The 16519-nt window shown below is 34.9% G+C and overlaps 4 protein-coding genes across 4 annotated transcripts; 1 reads left to right on the forward strand and 3 right to left on the reverse strand.

Annotated features, from left to right (window-relative positions):
- The first annotated feature begins 211 nt into the window (after positions 1-211).
- Positions 212-1783, forward strand: LOC105173141 (uncharacterized). The gene is made up of 2 exons (XM_011094803.3): positions 212-339; positions 943-1783. The coding sequence occupies exons 1-2, from the start codon at positions 212-214 to the stop codon at positions 1418-1420; spliced, it is 606 nt and encodes a 201-aa protein (XP_011093105.1). The 3' UTR covers positions 1421-1783.
- A 152-nt stretch (positions 1784-1935) lies between these two features.
- Positions 1936-4018, reverse strand: LOC105173142 (NADPH HC-toxin reductase 1-like). The gene is made up of 5 exons (XM_011094804.3): positions 3852-4018; positions 3557-3723; positions 3247-3459; positions 2329-2708; positions 1936-2209 (listed from the first exon to the last, which is right to left on the reverse strand). The coding sequence occupies exons 1-5, from the start codon at positions 3967-3969 to the stop codon at positions 2050-2052; spliced, it is 1038 nt and encodes a 345-aa protein (XP_011093106.1). The 5' UTR covers positions 3970-4018; the 3' UTR covers positions 1936-2049.
- A 4967-nt stretch (positions 4019-8985) lies between these two features.
- On the reverse strand, positions 8986-11158 carry LOC105173097 (NADPH HC-toxin reductase 1). The gene is made up of 5 exons (XM_088875270.1): positions 10840-11158; positions 10497-10663; positions 10190-10402; positions 9532-9914; positions 8986-9412 (listed from the first exon to the last, which is right to left on the reverse strand). The coding sequence occupies exons 1-5, from the start codon at positions 10955-10957 to the stop codon at positions 9253-9255; spliced, it is 1041 nt and encodes a 346-aa protein (XP_088731396.1). The 5' UTR covers positions 10958-11158; the 3' UTR covers positions 8986-9252.
- A 2051-nt stretch (positions 11159-13209) lies between these two features.
- Positions 13210-15056, reverse strand: LOC105173098 (hydroquinone glucosyltransferase). The gene has a single exon (XM_011094746.3). It carries the CDS (start codon positions 14837-14839, stop codon positions 13403-13405), a length of 1437 nt encoding a protein of 478 aa, XP_011093048.2. The 5' UTR covers positions 14840-15056; the 3' UTR covers positions 13210-13402.
- Positions 15057-16519: the final 1463 nt, after the last annotated feature.

Raw genomic sequence — 16519 nt, forward strand, 5'->3', positions numbered from 1 at the left:
TGTCTGCTCTTGCTACTATTTTGAGCAGTTCCACAAGTGAAGTTTCTGACAGGGATTCTAAGGATCAACTCTCTACAGATTTTCACAAGAAAAGATAATAACTAATAAGCATATCAGACATTGATCATTTTTTATGATCTTTTTGGATTAGTTAATGTTGGAGTGGTGGGGTTTGGACGTGAATTGATTTTCTTGGATTTGCACAAAGAGGATGCCCGGAGTGAGTGAATCATTACAAGTGCGTTTGTGCTCTGGGACAGGGTTTGAAGGTCAGCTTGATAACGGGTTTAACTGGAGAAAATATGGGCAGAAAGATATTCTGGGAGCTAATCGTCCCAGGTACAAAATTCCAGTTTCTTGATTTTTACAAACTTTGTCCATTTGTTTTGTCTATGATCTCATTTTCAACAAGATGGAAATTGTGTTATAAATCTTTGTCGGGTTTGAGTTTGAGGCTTAATTGTTGCAAGAATACTATGCAAGTCAGTTTGGACATGTATATGTTGTCCTATTTCAAATATTGGAACTGTGTGGTTTCCTGTGACTTGTCAATCAAAAGTTCAACTAGCTCACCTATGTCAGTACATATGTAATAACTTCACTCTTTAAGACATTGTACTGATTAAATTACTTGTCTAGGCCACTTGCTTCATGGGCTTCTCCATTTTATCCCCCTATTTCTCATTCAGAAGTAACATTCTTCTCAATAGTTTCAGACCTTAAGCTTCTTAGGTGATAGAGACATAAATTGTAGCATGCATAATGCCACTCTTTGAGATATGTAATACAAAGAAACGACAACATCTACAGCCGATGAAGATAACCGGTTGTTATACTCACATCTGCTTGTCCTAAAATCACTCCTGTTCCAGTTTAAGGAACATCAGAACCTTAAACAAAAGCTTGACTTTGATCTCTTACAAAGGGTGTTCAAATTGGCAGGGCATATTACCGGTGCATTCATCGCCACGACCACCCTTCTGTCGTTGAGGTTGTTTACAAAGGGAAGCACAGTTGTATCCAAGAGAAGCTAAAACTGACGAAAGAAAACGTCAATGTACCAAGGAAAGCAGAAGAGAGCCCAAGTTTTTTGCAACAGATGATGATCGGCATTGAACCAGACGTTAAAGTTGACACATCCGAACTTGATCATCAGGAGGAGAATTTTCATTCCACCCTATTTGAACCTGAAAATTTGGAAACTCAATTCTTTTCCAAGGCAAAAGATTTTGTCGAGACAAGCTTTTCGCCTACTTTTTTCTCTCCAGCCATGTCTGACTCCTGTTTCTCACTGTCACCAGGCCAGGTGAACAATTTCGGGTTTGGTCACAATTTCCTTGGATCTGAGTCGGACTTTAGTGAGGTAGTCTCGTATCCAAATACAGTCACGAATTTCCTACTTGAAGATTCGGGTTTTTAGATTGATAACATGGATTTTGTTTCTCATTTCCACGACACATCTGGTTAGTATAGTCTGCAGTCCAAGAATGGAACAACTCTTTAGGTTGAGTCACGCGTACCTCACTCTCTGTAAGGAAATTCAAACTCATTGTAAATTGAATTTTCTGGATTGTTCAACAGTAATACTTTTGACTTGACACATTCACAATATGACAGCCCGACAACAAATACGCTCTGACAAGTTGTTGATGAGTTTAAAACTCCACTCTATAGAACATATTCCTTCCACTAATTGAACTCTTTTTTTCTTGTAGTTTTATTTCATATCGCAAGTGTATTACACTTGCCATGTAATTGGTTTAGTTTGATCAAACTTGATTGGGTGGGAATTTTTCGTTGTTTGTAAAGTATCTTGCAGCATGATTGGTTAATAAAATTTTCCATGGTATTTTCCTTTCTTTGTAATATTAATCCACTTGCTCTATGATTGTTTAGGTTCGACCGAACTTGTTTTGGATAAAAAAGTTGAGCATATGAAAAGTTTTTTATTTCTGAATTGATTTTTCCTTTTTCTTGCATGAAAAATGTTGCAAGTACTCAACACATACCATATTCTTGCATTAGGCAGTCAAAGGAAATCCTAGACAACTAGATCAAGTAAAAATCCTTGAATACAGCATATTCAGTTTTCCTAGCACAAGTGATGCAATCATCCAAAACCTTCTGCCAGTCATATTGATACTGAAAACCCTTTTCAGCAAGCAGATTAGACCCCCACTTGGTTTCATATTTAGGACACTCAAAGTGCCTGCAGAAAGTCAAAAGTCGGAAACAGCAAAAATCATATATGTCTTCTCAGATTGTTCTTAGCCTGCTGGGAAACAAGAATTCTGAAATCAATAATGCTTTGCAATATCCACAACTTACTCTTTCTTGATGCTTAACTCAGGATATTTCTGCTGGTAGTAGCTGGCAATTTCTGCAGTCGAGATGTAGCCGTTGGCGCAAAGGAATCGGCCATTCATTGAAGCTTCTTTCATGCAGAAGATGTGGGCATTGCACACATCGTCAATGTGAGCGGCTGGGATTTTTGCAAGCAGCTCTTGTAAGAAGTTCAGTGAGTTTAGTGCAAGTTCGTCGTTTGTGAGCTGTGCCAAGAACACCGTTGAGGTTGCAGATAAATATGGCATAAGACCATCTCCACCCACAAGGCCACAGGGCAGTGTCACCACCTCCATTTCTCCGGCATTGTTACTGCCAAAGCTTAAGAGTTCCTTCTCAGCCAATGTCTTTGCTCGAGTATAGTCCTGAAAAAGATTTTCCATGATAATAAGACAACAGTCAAATGCTAGTCTTGTTTGATGCAATCAAAGCTCCAATAATTTACTTTGAAAGATAAGAATAGTGGTGACTAGTGTTGAGAATTTCCAAGAAACTTGCCTTCTTGTTTTCAGCAGTGACAGATTTTCAGGAGACTTTAAAGCATGTTTTCAGAACTCCAACGTTTGTCATATTGAAAGAATCACATATGGAACTAAAGCTCTGTCAGTTTAGTTTCAAATAGTGCATCTTTCAAGTCTATTCAAAATGTCTACATATAGTTATGCCTGTAATTAGTGAATTATATTTTTCTTTCTACAATAAAAAGAAAGTTTGAGTGGTTTAGGCTCCTGTCACCATCACGAGCCAGGGCATATCCCAGGACTATTAACCAACACAATCTTTCGCACCTGGAAATCAAATCCACAATCATTTGATTGGATGTAGTCTATCCGAGCCAAGAAAAGCAACGACAGCCATCCGACAAATAAAGCCCTATCAAGACAGCAGCTTCTTACTTCTTACCTCAAGAACATCATTGTCATAAGGAATAGAAAAATTGAGAGGTGTCCAACAGGTCTCATCCATGAACTCCTTGAAACCACTCCCGTCATCCTTCAATGGTGAAGCAGCCATAACAGTGGCAGTGTAGATGAGCCGCCTCACCGTTCTTGATCTGATGCAAGCAGTGGCAATGCTCCTGGCTGCATCAACTGTTGCATCAACCCTATTTATATGCTGCTCCATTCATCAAATCATCAATCATCAATTCTTTTCAAGTATAAAGCTATAACACTAACTACTAAAACCACAACAAAGCCTAGTATGAAAGAACCTTGTAGCCCTCAGTGTGGAGCAGAGGGGTCGCCACATGAAAAACAAACCCACAACCTTGGATTGCTGCCTCAAATTCCTCTGGTTTGTATATGTTAGCTTCAAACAACTTCAGTCTTTCCTCCGCCCCACAAAAGCTCCTCAAAAGTCGTACCTTTGTGCTATCATCTACATGAATTAATCAAACACAAAGAATTAACCTTAAATGGAGGAAACAAACACATGAAAATCCAAGGCAGTGTTGCTTGGTACAACAACTTATTGAAGACACTAAAGAAGTCCAAGAAGTGACATACTCAAATTCCTGAGAGTTGCATGAACAGTATACCCTTCACCCAAAAGCTTCTTAACAAGTGAAGAAGCAATGTAACCTGCGCCTCCTGTCACACACACACTACACCTCCCCTTCTCCATTACTTAGCATGTCATTTTGATAAAGACTTTATTTCTTGAATATATAAAAATTATAGTTTAAATCAGATACTTTACAGTTTTGAAGGACTGTTGTTATAATGCATGCCCCAAGAAATTTTCTCCATTGCATTTAATTCATAAATTAAAAAGATTACCACAAAAATCAAAAGATAGTACTAAATGGATGAAAATTCATGAGAGCTCTCTCTTTGTCAAAGTCTGAACTCAGAGAGTGTTTGGCTAAGTTTATTTGAAATATTTTATAAGAACTTAAAAATGTTTAATCGTATTTTAAAAATAAATTGTTGAACTGTTTGGATAAATAAGATGTCAAAGCTTATAAAATGTTAGAGGGTTTGATATAATAAGTTTTTCATACTGTGATAATGACCAAAAAATCATCAGAATTTAAAATTATATAAATAAATAATTTTGATTTGGGGGAAACGTCAATTATATGAAAGGTAAAAATAAAATCCTAACAATTATGAATGTGTTTTTGTTTATTGAATATAAGATTAAATAACTTATAAGATATTTTAAAAAAAGTTGGCTGAGGATAACTTTTTTTCTTTCGTTATTTTAAATATATCTTATAAGATCCAAAATATCGTCTTTTAGAATCTTAAAAGCTCTTTAGGAAAAATTTGCCAAATAACTTTCGAGAGTTTATAATTTCTCAAACATTTTATGAGAAGTTTTTAAGTGCTCGTAAAATTAGCCGTAGTCATTTATAATATAGGATGATATTTCCTTGATTCCTTTATATTGATATATAGTAATGACCCCTTGAGAGCGGCTGACGTTGCGTGTCAGTCGGGTACTTTTTTATTTTTTTTTCTTGAGGTATCTTCAATTTCAATGTGGGACATTAATAAAATTTGTTGATATTAATTTTTGTTTTAGATGGTGTTTGACTAAGCAAGATGTGTTAATGAATGCGTATTAATATTTTTGGAGAATCATACTCAATAAATACTTGTAATTATTATTTGTATATTTTTCTTCAACCCTATTGATTTTATCAATGTTATATTTAAAACTATTGGATTCGGAACCCATTAAATGTTCTATTATTATTTTTATAATAAGTTTGAAAAAATAAAATTTTTAAAATTTTAAATTTATATCAAAATTAAACAATAAAGTTTCTTAAACCGAACGAAGCAAGTGTACATGTTTTTCTTTTCCTAATGATATTACCAGAATACATTATTAAATTAATTTATTAAAAAATATTTCTTCAATGATAATATAAAAACTATTCAAATTTTTAATATATGCAAATTGAACAACGTTGAAATACAAATGATGATATTGATTTGCACTGGAAAAAATTATATTTGAACATTGGAATAAGTCTTTTTTTATCCAATTGAACATGCTTTCAACTTTGATTTTAATGAATTTTTTAATTCTATATTTAGGTCAGCTTAACTAATTTAAATTTTTTATCTACTCTTTTATTTTCTAAACGATTACGTTATGTTCAGATTAATTTTAAAAAAAAAAGATAAAATTATCCCCTTGTGATATGTATACAATACCCCATATGAAAAAATAGTAAAATATTCTTATGTATTTTTCAAATTGAAGTAAAATTATCCTTTATATATGGCGGTGTAATTCAAGCGCTAGCTTTGAGAATTTATGATTTTTTTATGATTTTTAAGATTAAAATATTATTTTATATATAAATATATACTATCATAAATTTATATTAATAGTATTTATTATTTAAAACAATAGATGTATTTCTATTAACAATATGTGAAATAATATATAAACTTCACTAAAAAAAAAAGAAGCAAAATTTGGAGCGGATCTCATGACAAGTAGGATCAGTTATTGGAACTATGGAGAAACGGAATCATACTGTTGACATCATATTCCTCTTAGTTTCCACCCTTTACTGTTGGAGAGGTATGTCCGTTGCTATAATCGTTCCAATTATTGTGTTATAAGTTATGTTCCTATCTCTGTACCAAGAGTGGAAGGGTAAAGTATTATAACATAGTTTGAGGTAAATTACATTTTTGGTCCTATAAGTGGACCTATTTTCAGTTTTAGTCCCACACTTAGGCCAATCCGTACATTTAGTCCCATATGTGGATTTTTTTAATTTCAGGACCAAAAGGGGGATTCCGTCAAAAACTTAACGCCAGTTTTAATTTTTTAATGGAATCCCTCCTTTGGTCCTGAAATTGAAAAAAATATTTACATATGGGACTAAATGTGCAATTGGCCTGAGTGTGGGACGAAAATTGAAAACATGTCCATTTATGGGACCAAAAAAATGTAATTTACCCCATTGTCAAATGCCCTATCCGTCGAGTATATGGATATTTCTGGATAACTGCAAAAACATATTAGTATATTATTAAATATTGAAAATTATGATTTATTTATTATAGAATTTTTTTAAAAAAGGAACTAGAAATATCAATAAACAAAAAGTACGTAAAATATGGGTAAATTACATATTAACTTCAATGTTATTCAAAATATTCATATAAGTCCTTGTAAAAAATAAAATATTATTTTATCTTCTGTATTTTTTTAAAAAGAGCACATTGCCCCTGGTGCATTTAATGTGAGTCTTAAGGTACAATGACAAGAATGCCCCTTTTAAATCAACATATATATTTAATTTGATTTAAATGTATGACTCAGATCTAATTATGTTTATAGAAAATAAAAATATATTATTTTAATATATAAAAAATCCTAACCATCGCCTCGATCTTCTGTCGCCTTTTTCTCCACGGTCCGATCACCTCTCGATGTTGGTCCATGACTATTGGAAAGTCCATCCAATGACGAGTATTTTAACAGCCCACCCACTACCATTTAGCCTTCAGCGAGTTATCTTCATTTTTTCTTTCACCAATCTCCTAACCTGGGCTCTAGTCTTCTACTACTTTTTTGTCTCCGTCACGGCCACCGCGCTTTAGCTCTCAGTTGACCACTTCTGAAAGCCAACTTCAGGCGATCATTCTGCACCATCACCCACCTTCAATCTCCCCTGCTCCGGTGACTTCTCCTCCTTTTCCCAATCCATCATTCCACCGTCTTTCAACATCCTCCTTTTTTATTTTTATTTTTTGGTTTGTTTTTATATATAAATTGAATTATATATTTTATATTATATTTTTAAAATATGTATAATTGAGAAAGTATATAAAAAATCTTAGTTTAAATATAAAAATATATTATAATTGGAGTCACTACAAAAAAATATCTTTTCTTGTGACCAATTTTATATGAGGAAACTAAATTTTGTCATGTATAAGGGTAAATTATACTTTTGGTCCCGTAAGTGGACCTGTTACCAATTTTAGTCTTAAGGTACAATGACAAAAATCCCCCCTTTGGTCTTGAAATTGAAAAAAAAGATCATGTCCAGTGGTCCGCCTCCTCTAATCTTTTTTCTTTATTTTAACATTCTTTTTCCTCTTGTGATGTTGTAGATGAGGTACTAGTAGGATTGTGATGATGAGTCCATATTCCGAATCTTTCATATGTGGGCAAGTTCATTCGGAAGCCGTTCACTATTGCCAGGGCTAACCTGACCAGACTCGTGTGGCTGGCCAATGAGGTTTGGCGCCAGTTGTAGCTATACTAAGCCAGCGGGGACTTCAAGGATGAGTCTGCAAAAAACAAGGTCAACCAACCCTAACCCCGAAGTGGTAGTTACTGTCTACAGTGGGGGTCTTGCTCTATCGGCATGCACAAGAGGAAGATGGTAAGTATTTTTATTTGTTTAAAAATTTTATTAGTATTTTATAAATATTTTGCTAATTGTTCTTTTCTTATATAGGAGATAGAGCTCGGTCGGCCTGTGAAACAAATGAAGTTATTCTCCAGATGCTACAAGAAGAATGTCGATGCCAGCTGGAGCAACCGGAGGGTAGCACAAGTGGCAGTAAGTAATAATTATTTAAAATATTTTATTTGTTTAATTTTTTAATAAAAATATTTTTGTTTGTTTTGCACGAGATATCCCAGAAGCTGCTGGAAGATCACCAGCCTTAGGCCACGGTTGATGGGCAGGATTCTCCAACCTCATCTAAGGGCTCCGTAGCGATGATTGTGCAACCGTTGTGGCTGACAGCGGTCAGGGCAAGAACAAAGCTATGTATTCGACCTTGATTTTGAGGCCCACACCTCGAGCCGAACCTACACATTGCCACCGCCATGCCCGGACATGGAGGATTGGATGACGAAGCTGCTGATTATGATGGTCGACATGATGACCATGATTAAGTTAATGCAGGTAAGCACCTCGAGTACCGACCCGTCATAGCCGAAAGGCAGACCTCCGTGCTCCGGACGATGAGCCAAGGGATCATGCTGACGAGGAGACCAGGGTGTAGATTAGGATTTTTTTCATATATTTGTAAATATACAATTTTTATATTACATATAATCTATTCCCTCAGTATCATTTTTAATGTTAATTTTATTCCATAATTCAATATTTACATAATTAAACAAATTAAAATAAAACAATTATTTTTTAATTAATTTTACTAAGTTCAGTAATTAATTATTATTATAAGAAAATTATGAAACATATTTTTAAGGAGTTATATAAAGTAGGAATGGACTTTGACACGATAAGTGAATGTGTCCAAACAAAATAAATAAAAATTAATGACATAGTATTGGAAATCCTGTTTCAAAAAGTGTATAAAATCTAGTGGAAACTGGTGGTGCAATACCGTTCCAAATCAGATTCTACAACATCGACCTAATAGTTCTAACATGTATTACAAACAAAGGAACAAGCCATATCAAAATATATTTCAAAAGAAGGATCAAATTGTGTTCCAATACCTGTTCCACAATATATAACCTCGCACAATCAAAATCGTGCCAAAATGTATTTCTATATGAGTTGAAACATGCATTTTTCTTACATTCAAATTTATGTAGACAATATTACAAAGACCATTCCGAAACATGTATATAAAATGCAAAAAAAAAAAAAAAAAGAAAATAAACCATTCTAAATAAAGAAAATGTTCCAAACATTCAAATTATAATTTTAGGTAGTCAGACGTATTTAAAAACGGTTTCTAAACAAGTAATACAAAAGCCGTTGCTAAGTAGGAACGATCCGTCGCAACCGTTTCGAATAATTTGGAACAACGTCTATTACGACCGAAGGTCACCCAAGAATCTAAGGCTACCCAGCGAAATCAGAAATAAAATGATATTGAGTCTAAGTTCAATACATAACATATTCTTGTATTAGGCAGAAAAGAAAATCCTAGACAACTAGATCAAGCGAAAATCCTTGAATACACCATATTCAGTTTTCCTGGCAAAAGTGATGCAATCATCCAAAACCTTCTGCCAGTCATATTGATACTGAAAACCCTTTTCAGCAAGCAGATTAGACCCCCACTTGGTTTCATATTTAGGACATTCAAAGTGCCTGCAGAAAGTAGAAAGTCGGAAACAGCAAAAATCATATATGTCTTCTCAGATTGTTCTTAGCCTGCTGGGAAACAAGAATTCTGAAATCAATAATGCTTTGCAATATCCACAACTTACTCTTTCTTGATGCTGAACTCAGGATATTTCTGCTGGTAGTAGCTGGCAATTTCTGCAGTCGAGATATAGCCGTTGGCGCAAAGGAATCGGCCATTCATTGAAGCTTCTTTCATGCAGAAGATGTGGCAATTGCATACATCCTCAACGTGAACAACTGGGATTTTTGCAAGCAGCTCTTGTAAGAACTTGAGTGAGTTTAGGGCAAGTTCGTCGTTTGTGATCTGTGCCAAGAACACCGTTAAGCTTCCAGATAAATATGGCATAAGAGCTTCTCCACCAACAAGGCCACAGAGCAGTGTCACCACCTCCATTTCTCCAGCATTTTTTTCACTGCCAAAGCTTAAGATTTCCTTCTCGGCCAATGTCTTTGCTCGAGTGTACTCCTGCACAAGAGTTTTCAACGCAACACAGGCAATACTCAAACGATAGCTCTTGATGGAATGACCACTTATATGATTTATTTCAAAAGATATGAAAAGTTGCGGTGTTAGTTATTATTGGCTTCGACTCCTATCACCACCATGAGCCGAGGCATGTCCCCCAAACCATAGATTGCTTACGGGAGTATGTACAAATCACCACAGTCCTCATGTTGGCAGAGGGACTGCTATGCGAGCAGCAACAAAAGAAGAAGCAGCAGCAGCTTCTTAGTTCTTACCTCAACAAAGTCATTGCTGTAAAGGATAGAAAAATTGAGAGGTGTCCAACAGGTCTCATCCATGAACTCCTTGAAACCACTCCCATCATCCTTCAGTGGTGAAGCAGCCATAACAGTGGCAGTGTAGATGAGCCGCCTCACCGTTCTTGATCTGATGCAAGCAGTGGCAATGCTCCTGGCTGCATCAACTGTTGCATCAACCCTATTTGTATGCTGCTCCATTCATCAAATCATCAAACACCAATTCTTTTCCAGAATAAAGCTATAGAACCAACTAAAACTACAACAAAGAGTAGTATGAAAGAACCTTGTAGCCCTCAGTGTGGAGCAGAGGGGTTGCCACATGGAAAACAAACTCACAACCTTGAATTGCTGCCTCAAATTCCTCTGGTTTGTATATGTTAGCTTCAAACAACTTCAATCTTTCCTCTGCCCCACAAAAGCTCCTTAAAAATTCCACCTTTGTGCTATCATCTACATGAATGAAACAATCAATCAAACACAGAATTAACCTTAAATGGGGGAAACAAACACATGAAAAATCCAAGACAGTCTGTTTGAAACAACTTCTTATTGAGAACAAGAACATAAATTGTCTCTACATGTCAAATTTCAAGATCAACTTGGAAGAAATCCAACAAGTGACATACTCAAATCCCTGAGAGTTGCATGAACAGTATACCCTTCACTCAAAAGCTTCTTAACAAGTGAAGAACCGATGTAACCTGCGCCTCCTGTTACGCACACAGTAGAGCTCCCATCCTCCATTACTTGGCTAATTTTCCACTCTTGTATGGTCAGATCTTCCTCATCCCAACTATAAATTCAGCAACATGGTAATTTCTTTTCTTTTTTTTTTTTTTTGGCATAGATTAATCAAAGCAGGAGAGGGGTATGTCTCCATCACTAAAACCATTTGTGGTTGTGAGAGACCATAAGGAACAGACAAGACATGATCAAAGATCAGTGCAAAGTACAAGTGAGGTAACAAGTCCAGATGCAACGTGCTTTAAATGGGTTAAAATGCCATTTAGCCTTCCCATTATGTACATGTATGTATACTACATAAAAGGAAAGGGAAAAATGCAATTCAACCGTTGTGATATGAGATATGACCAAAGAAAAAATTCTTGTGAATTGTATAACACAGGGGTAAATTGAGAAAATGCATTTTTCTCTTACAAACAACGATTATGACATAGCAATATCAATTTTATGTTATGTCAATAATACTCCTAACTTGATTTTTTTTTTCTTTGTTGTTTTCTTTTTTCTTTCTTTTCTGTTTTAGAATTATGATGTATCGATTTATATATATTTTCTTATTCATAATATATTTTAAAACGTTAGGTTTGAAAAGTGACAAAAAAAAGCTTTTGTTAGAAAAGAGCATACAAGTCAATAAAACCTAGTTTAGTTGGGGAAAGTGAGGCCCCATTATCTTAAAGGTCATGGGTTCGAACCTTGCTATATGTATGAATGTTATTTCTACTACATAGTAGATATTGTCATTGTTGTAATAATCTTTGTCAAATATATATTGATATTCAAGATGAATAACTATAATCGATTTTATTTCATCCTCTTACTTAAAAAAAAAAAAAAGAGCATACAAAAAACTCTCTCAAGAAAAAGGGCCAAAAGAAAAAACCCCTTAAAACTAGCGGTGTATTGTTCGTGCTCCTTTATGTGATTTTTTTGTCATTTTAAAGATTATAACGACCATCTATCAATTAGTCCAATGTATTAACTTTTTTTAGATTTCCATCCCTTTTTATGATAAATTAACCAAAATACTCTTTAAACTATGAATTATAATTTTATTTATTATAAAAAATTATCTGAAATTTTTTTCTTTCTAATCGATAATCTTTTTTATAATTTTCAAAATTTTCCTCCATCTTATTTGATTTATTTAAGAAAAAACTAAAGAAAATACAATACTATAAAATTGACATAATCTTCCATTCAACTATTATATAATTTCATCAAATATTAAGAAAAATTTATAATATTTCAAACAACGAGAGAGTATTTATAATTATATATCACAAACATGAAGGTAGCTCGTTATAATTTACCATATTATTTTGTTCTTGGGTTTACAAGCTAAGTAAAGTAGCAGGTGGGCCTATAGGTCTTTCTTCTTGGCTGATGGGCTTTTATCAATCTTGTTGGTGGACATTTTTGTATCCTGTTGGTCCTACTCGCGAACCAACTGGGTTGCTAGCCAACTAGACCAGTATGTCTATCTTGCGAGCGTGGCCCAATAATCCTTTCTATTCCCCCCCCCCCCTCCATTTGTCTTTCTTATAATTCATTAACTGAAGTTTCTATTCTGGCTTTATATTTTGTTTTTTTTAATAATAAAATCATTATAGATTACGTACTTTAATATAATTTCTGAGAAAGATAAATTATATAAATATTACGTTTTGATTTTCCCTTCCTTTTTTCTAAATATCCGCCATATTTAGAAGCGGGTTTAGGATGGTCCAGTTGGCGAACCAACTGCGTTGCTAGCCAACTGGACCAGTATGCCTATCTTGCGGGCATGGCTCAATAATTCATCAACCGAAGTTTCTATTCTTATTTTATATTTTATTTTTTCAATAAGTAAAATTATTTTAGATTACATACTTTAATATAATTTAGGAGAAAGATGAATTATATAAACAAATAATACATTTTAACTAATTATTTTTATTTTTATTTTTATATTGGGTTGAATATATACAAAATTCAATCTATCTATACAAAACTACAATATTGTACTCATTAAAAATAAAAATTTTATTTTGCATAACAAATTCATCTATAGCACTATAATTATACATTTTTATTTAATTTAAAATATATATAACTATGTATAGTAGGAGTTCTATGCTAGTTATATATATAAGCAAACTCCACCTAACTTCCCACCCAAACCCAAGATAAAAAGGTAAAAGAAAGTAATAATAATAAAGTATAGAATCAAATGTTGTATTGGTTGGATCATGTGCTTGTTGTCTGTAGGATGAGGTCACCAAACATTTCACTATGAGTGCAATCTCCACCTTATCACTAACAAAACTCAATAATGTGGTGGCTATACATATTCTCATCCATAAAAACACCACAAATTATACATTTCTACATCAAACCAAAACAAAAAAACAAGAAAATTCCCATATTACGAGTCCCATACACATACACGTGTATTACGCATGTCTACTTTTTCCCATTCACTAACTTACTCTTCCACTTATCAGCCAACTGGTCTAACAACGTTGTGGAAGAACCATTCTCACTGACCACATTTGCAGCAGCATCCTTAAGATACCTCACACGACCCCTTATCTCTTTCCCTTCTTCACCTTCCATCAAACACTTCACTACATTTGCAATCTCAACTCTCCCCACCAATCCACTTTCTCCCACCTTACTCAGAGCCACTTTCACATCCTCATGCAGCAGTACTGCGTTCATTTTCTGCTCCGCGTACAACGGCCATGCGATCAATGGAACTCCATTGACGATGCTTTCAAGAGTTGAGTTCCATCCACAGTGTGTCAGAAAGCCCCCCGTCGATTCATGGGCTAGGATCCTGGCCTGTGGAACCCACGACGGTACCACCAGGCCACGGCCCTTGGTTCTCTCAAGGAAGCCTTGTGGCAAGTAAGGCAATGGATCATCAGAACTTTGAATGCTGAAGTGTGTGGCGCTCGAAATCTTGTTATTTGCGCATCTCAGAAACCAAAGAAACCTCACCTCACTCATCTCCAGCCCCAGAGCAAGCTCAATTATCTGATCATGAGGCAGAGTCCCACCACTCCCAAAAGCAACATATAAAACTGAATTACTTGGCTGATCATCCAACCACTTTATACACATTGATTCCTCCGAATTATCATCGGGTTTTGAGCCTGTTTGGATCAATGGACCAATGGGGTAAACAATGGGCTTTCCGATTTCTCGTTCTTGCAGCTGCAGGGCTTCAATTGGGCCCGGCTCCAATTCTTTGAAACTGTTCACGATTATCCCCTCCGCCAGTCTGTACTTCTTACAGTGATGAAGAACCCATTTGTAGGCATCATTCTTCCTGTCCTGAAGCGGGTCCAGAAGATATTTCCCGTGGATCGGTATGCACCCGGGAACCCGCAACTTTTCAGGCACATCCTTGTACTCGCACGACACCGCTTCGTCGAGCTTCGGCAGGTGAAGGAAAAGCGACAAAGCCATGGCGGTGGAGGGGAAGAAAATGTACGGAGGAACATTCAGTTCCAGCGCAACGTCGATTCCATCAGTCCCGAAGAGATCAACCACGAAGGCAGCGAGTTTCTTGCTGTTATCCTCAAGAAAGGATTTAACGGCGTCACGAATCGACGGCAGGGAGCGGGCCATGACGACGGAAATAAGTGTTTCTACCTTGACGTCGGGGGGAAGGTCGTCGGTGTTGACGGGGGGGAGGAGGAGGTGGTCTACGCCGGCGGGTAGGGTGGAGAGGAAGGCTTTTTGGGGGCCGAGGAGAGGGCAATAGGTGGGGATGATGAAAGTGGCGGAGAAATGGTGGCGGTGGAGGAGGTTCTTGGCGAATTGGAGTAAGGGAATGAGGTGGCCCATGCCTGGAGTAGGGAGAATGGCGATGTGGGGGGTGGGTTTCGCCATAGATGGAAGGAACTCAAGAAAGTGGAGACTGGAGAGAATAGTGTGAAGATTGGGTAATTATAGAGCTCAAGACTTTTTGAGGTGATGAGTAGCTCAGAAAGGTGGGCTGTAATTTTTATTCTTTATGTAAACTTTCACATATGTAATGATTGTAAATGTGGGTGGGATCAATCATACCTTAATCTAGTAATTAAGGTTAGAGATTCAATTAATAAGTTTGAGATCATGAAATTGTGTTTTATAGGACATATAAATAATTTGTTTCAAGAAAATTTTTATTCATATTAAATTCCATCAAACCAAATCAATCACGAAACAAGTATAATACATTTGTCATGTGATCGATCAGTTTTTCTAAATTATAAATCAATTACACCCCAAGTATATTGCACTTGTCATAAAATTAATTTAGGTTAGACCATACCCAGTTTTGATTAAAATTTTTTTATGGAAAATTCTAATTCGAATTGAGTTTGCCCGAATCGAAACTAATTATACAACAAGGCCCCGTTTACTTTGACGATGGAATTAAATGAGTAATAGAACTATCCTTTATTAACTATGGGAAGAAGAAAATATTGCCTCACCGGTGCTAAATTAATCACACCACTTGACGTGTAATGAGTTATATAAGTGAAACAGTAATTAATACCAGCTTTCAATTTTGTACAGGGCTCAAATTCTAGAAAGTAAATATCTTACTAAGCTATATTAATTTTCTAATACAGATTAATATATCAATGTAAACAGGGTCCAACTGTAATACACTTATCATGTAATCGACCTATAATTTAAAAAAAAATGATTAATCACATAACAAGTATATATATTACACTTATCAAAATGCAGTCAAGATGAAGAAAATGGTTGAGAAAATGAAATTCTAAGGATACATGAGAATTAGAGGGTGTGTCGCTAAGCTTATAAGCTCTTAATAATTAAAATTTAAAAATAAAAAATAAAAATTATAATTTTTAATTTACAAGGGCATTTTATCAGTTCATCATAAAAAATGAATGAAAATCTAATTAATTGATCTCATTATTAGACGATAAATTTTTTAAATAATAAAAAAATATTCATAATTACCCAATTTTGAAGAAAATTCATTGTAATTTTCGCTCATAACAAAGATCAAAAGACGTTGTTAATGTAATAGTATGATTTGGGTACATGAATCGTATGATTGGCAGTGACAACATCCGCATGTGTCCTTCTAGAAGAAGAATAGTTGTTCACATGCTGACCTCCACTCTACGTCACCAATGTGTCATATTGCTATCTCGTCAGCATTGTGCCCTCATCTCCTTCTTTAATTTATAAATGAATTATTTCAAATATATTTAAAATCATTTATTTATCATTAATGAATAAAAAGGATGGTCATTATTGTAATTACGTGTATGCTATTTTTTAATTTATTTGATAAAATTTTATAAATTAATTATATTTTAACTATTTAGAATAATAAATTATATCAATCTCTATATAATTAATTATACACAAAATCAAGTAGTAATACTCTTTTCTTCACCCGTTTTTATTTTTCAACACTTATTTCACAACTTTCCACTCCAAATGGGGCGATCACTTTATTTTTTGCTTGCATCATTTATTTTATACGTGAATTTTTTGTACGCATCAATATATATGACATACTTTAATAACCGTCTTGCTATA

The sequence above is a fragment of the Sesamum indicum genome, linkage group LG11, assembly GCF_026168435.1.
Source record: "Sesamum indicum cultivar Baizhima isolate 11 linkage group LG11, ASM2616843v1, whole genome shotgun sequence".
Taxonomy (NCBI): domain Eukaryota; kingdom Viridiplantae; phylum Streptophyta; class Magnoliopsida; order Lamiales; family Pedaliaceae; genus Sesamum; species Sesamum indicum.

Bases quoted from the DNA above. Each gene is read 5' to 3' on its own strand.
- LOC105173141 (XM_011094803.3), top strand. From the start codon at position 212: ATGCCCGGAGTGAGTGAATCATTACAAGTGCGTTTGTGCTCTGGGACA. The intron at 340-942 runs GTACAAAATTCC...TCAAATTGGCAG, and splicing joins CTGGGAGCTAATCGTCCCAG to GGCATATTACCGGTGCATTC.
- LOC105173142 (XM_011094804.3), bottom strand. From the start codon at position 3,969: ATGGAGAAGGGGAGGTGTAGTGTGTGTGTGACAGGAGGCGCAGGTTAC. The intron at 3,460-3,556 runs GTTCTTTCATAC...TGAATGGAGCAG, and splicing joins TCCACACTGAGGGCTACAAG to CATATAAATAGGGTTGATGC. The intron at 2,210-2,328 runs GTAAGTTGTGGA...GACTTTCTGCAG, and splicing joins GAGTTAAGCATCAAGAAAGA to GCACTTTGAGTGTCCTAAAT.
- LOC105173097 (XM_088875270.1), bottom strand. From the start codon at position 10,957: ATGGAGGATGGGAGCTCTACTGTGTGCGTAACAGGAGGCGCAGGTTAC. The intron at 10,664-10,839 runs GTATGTCACTTG...TCATTCATGTAG, and splicing joins TGCAACTCTCAGGGATTTGA to ATGATAGCACAAAGGTGGAA. The intron at 10,403-10,496 runs GTTCTTTCATAC...TGAATGGAGCAG, and splicing joins TCCACACTGAGGGCTACAAG to CATACAAATAGGGTTGATGC.
- LOC105173098 (XM_011094746.3), bottom strand. From the start codon at position 14,839: ATGGCGAAACCCACCCCCCACATCGCCATTCTCCCTACTCCAGGCATG.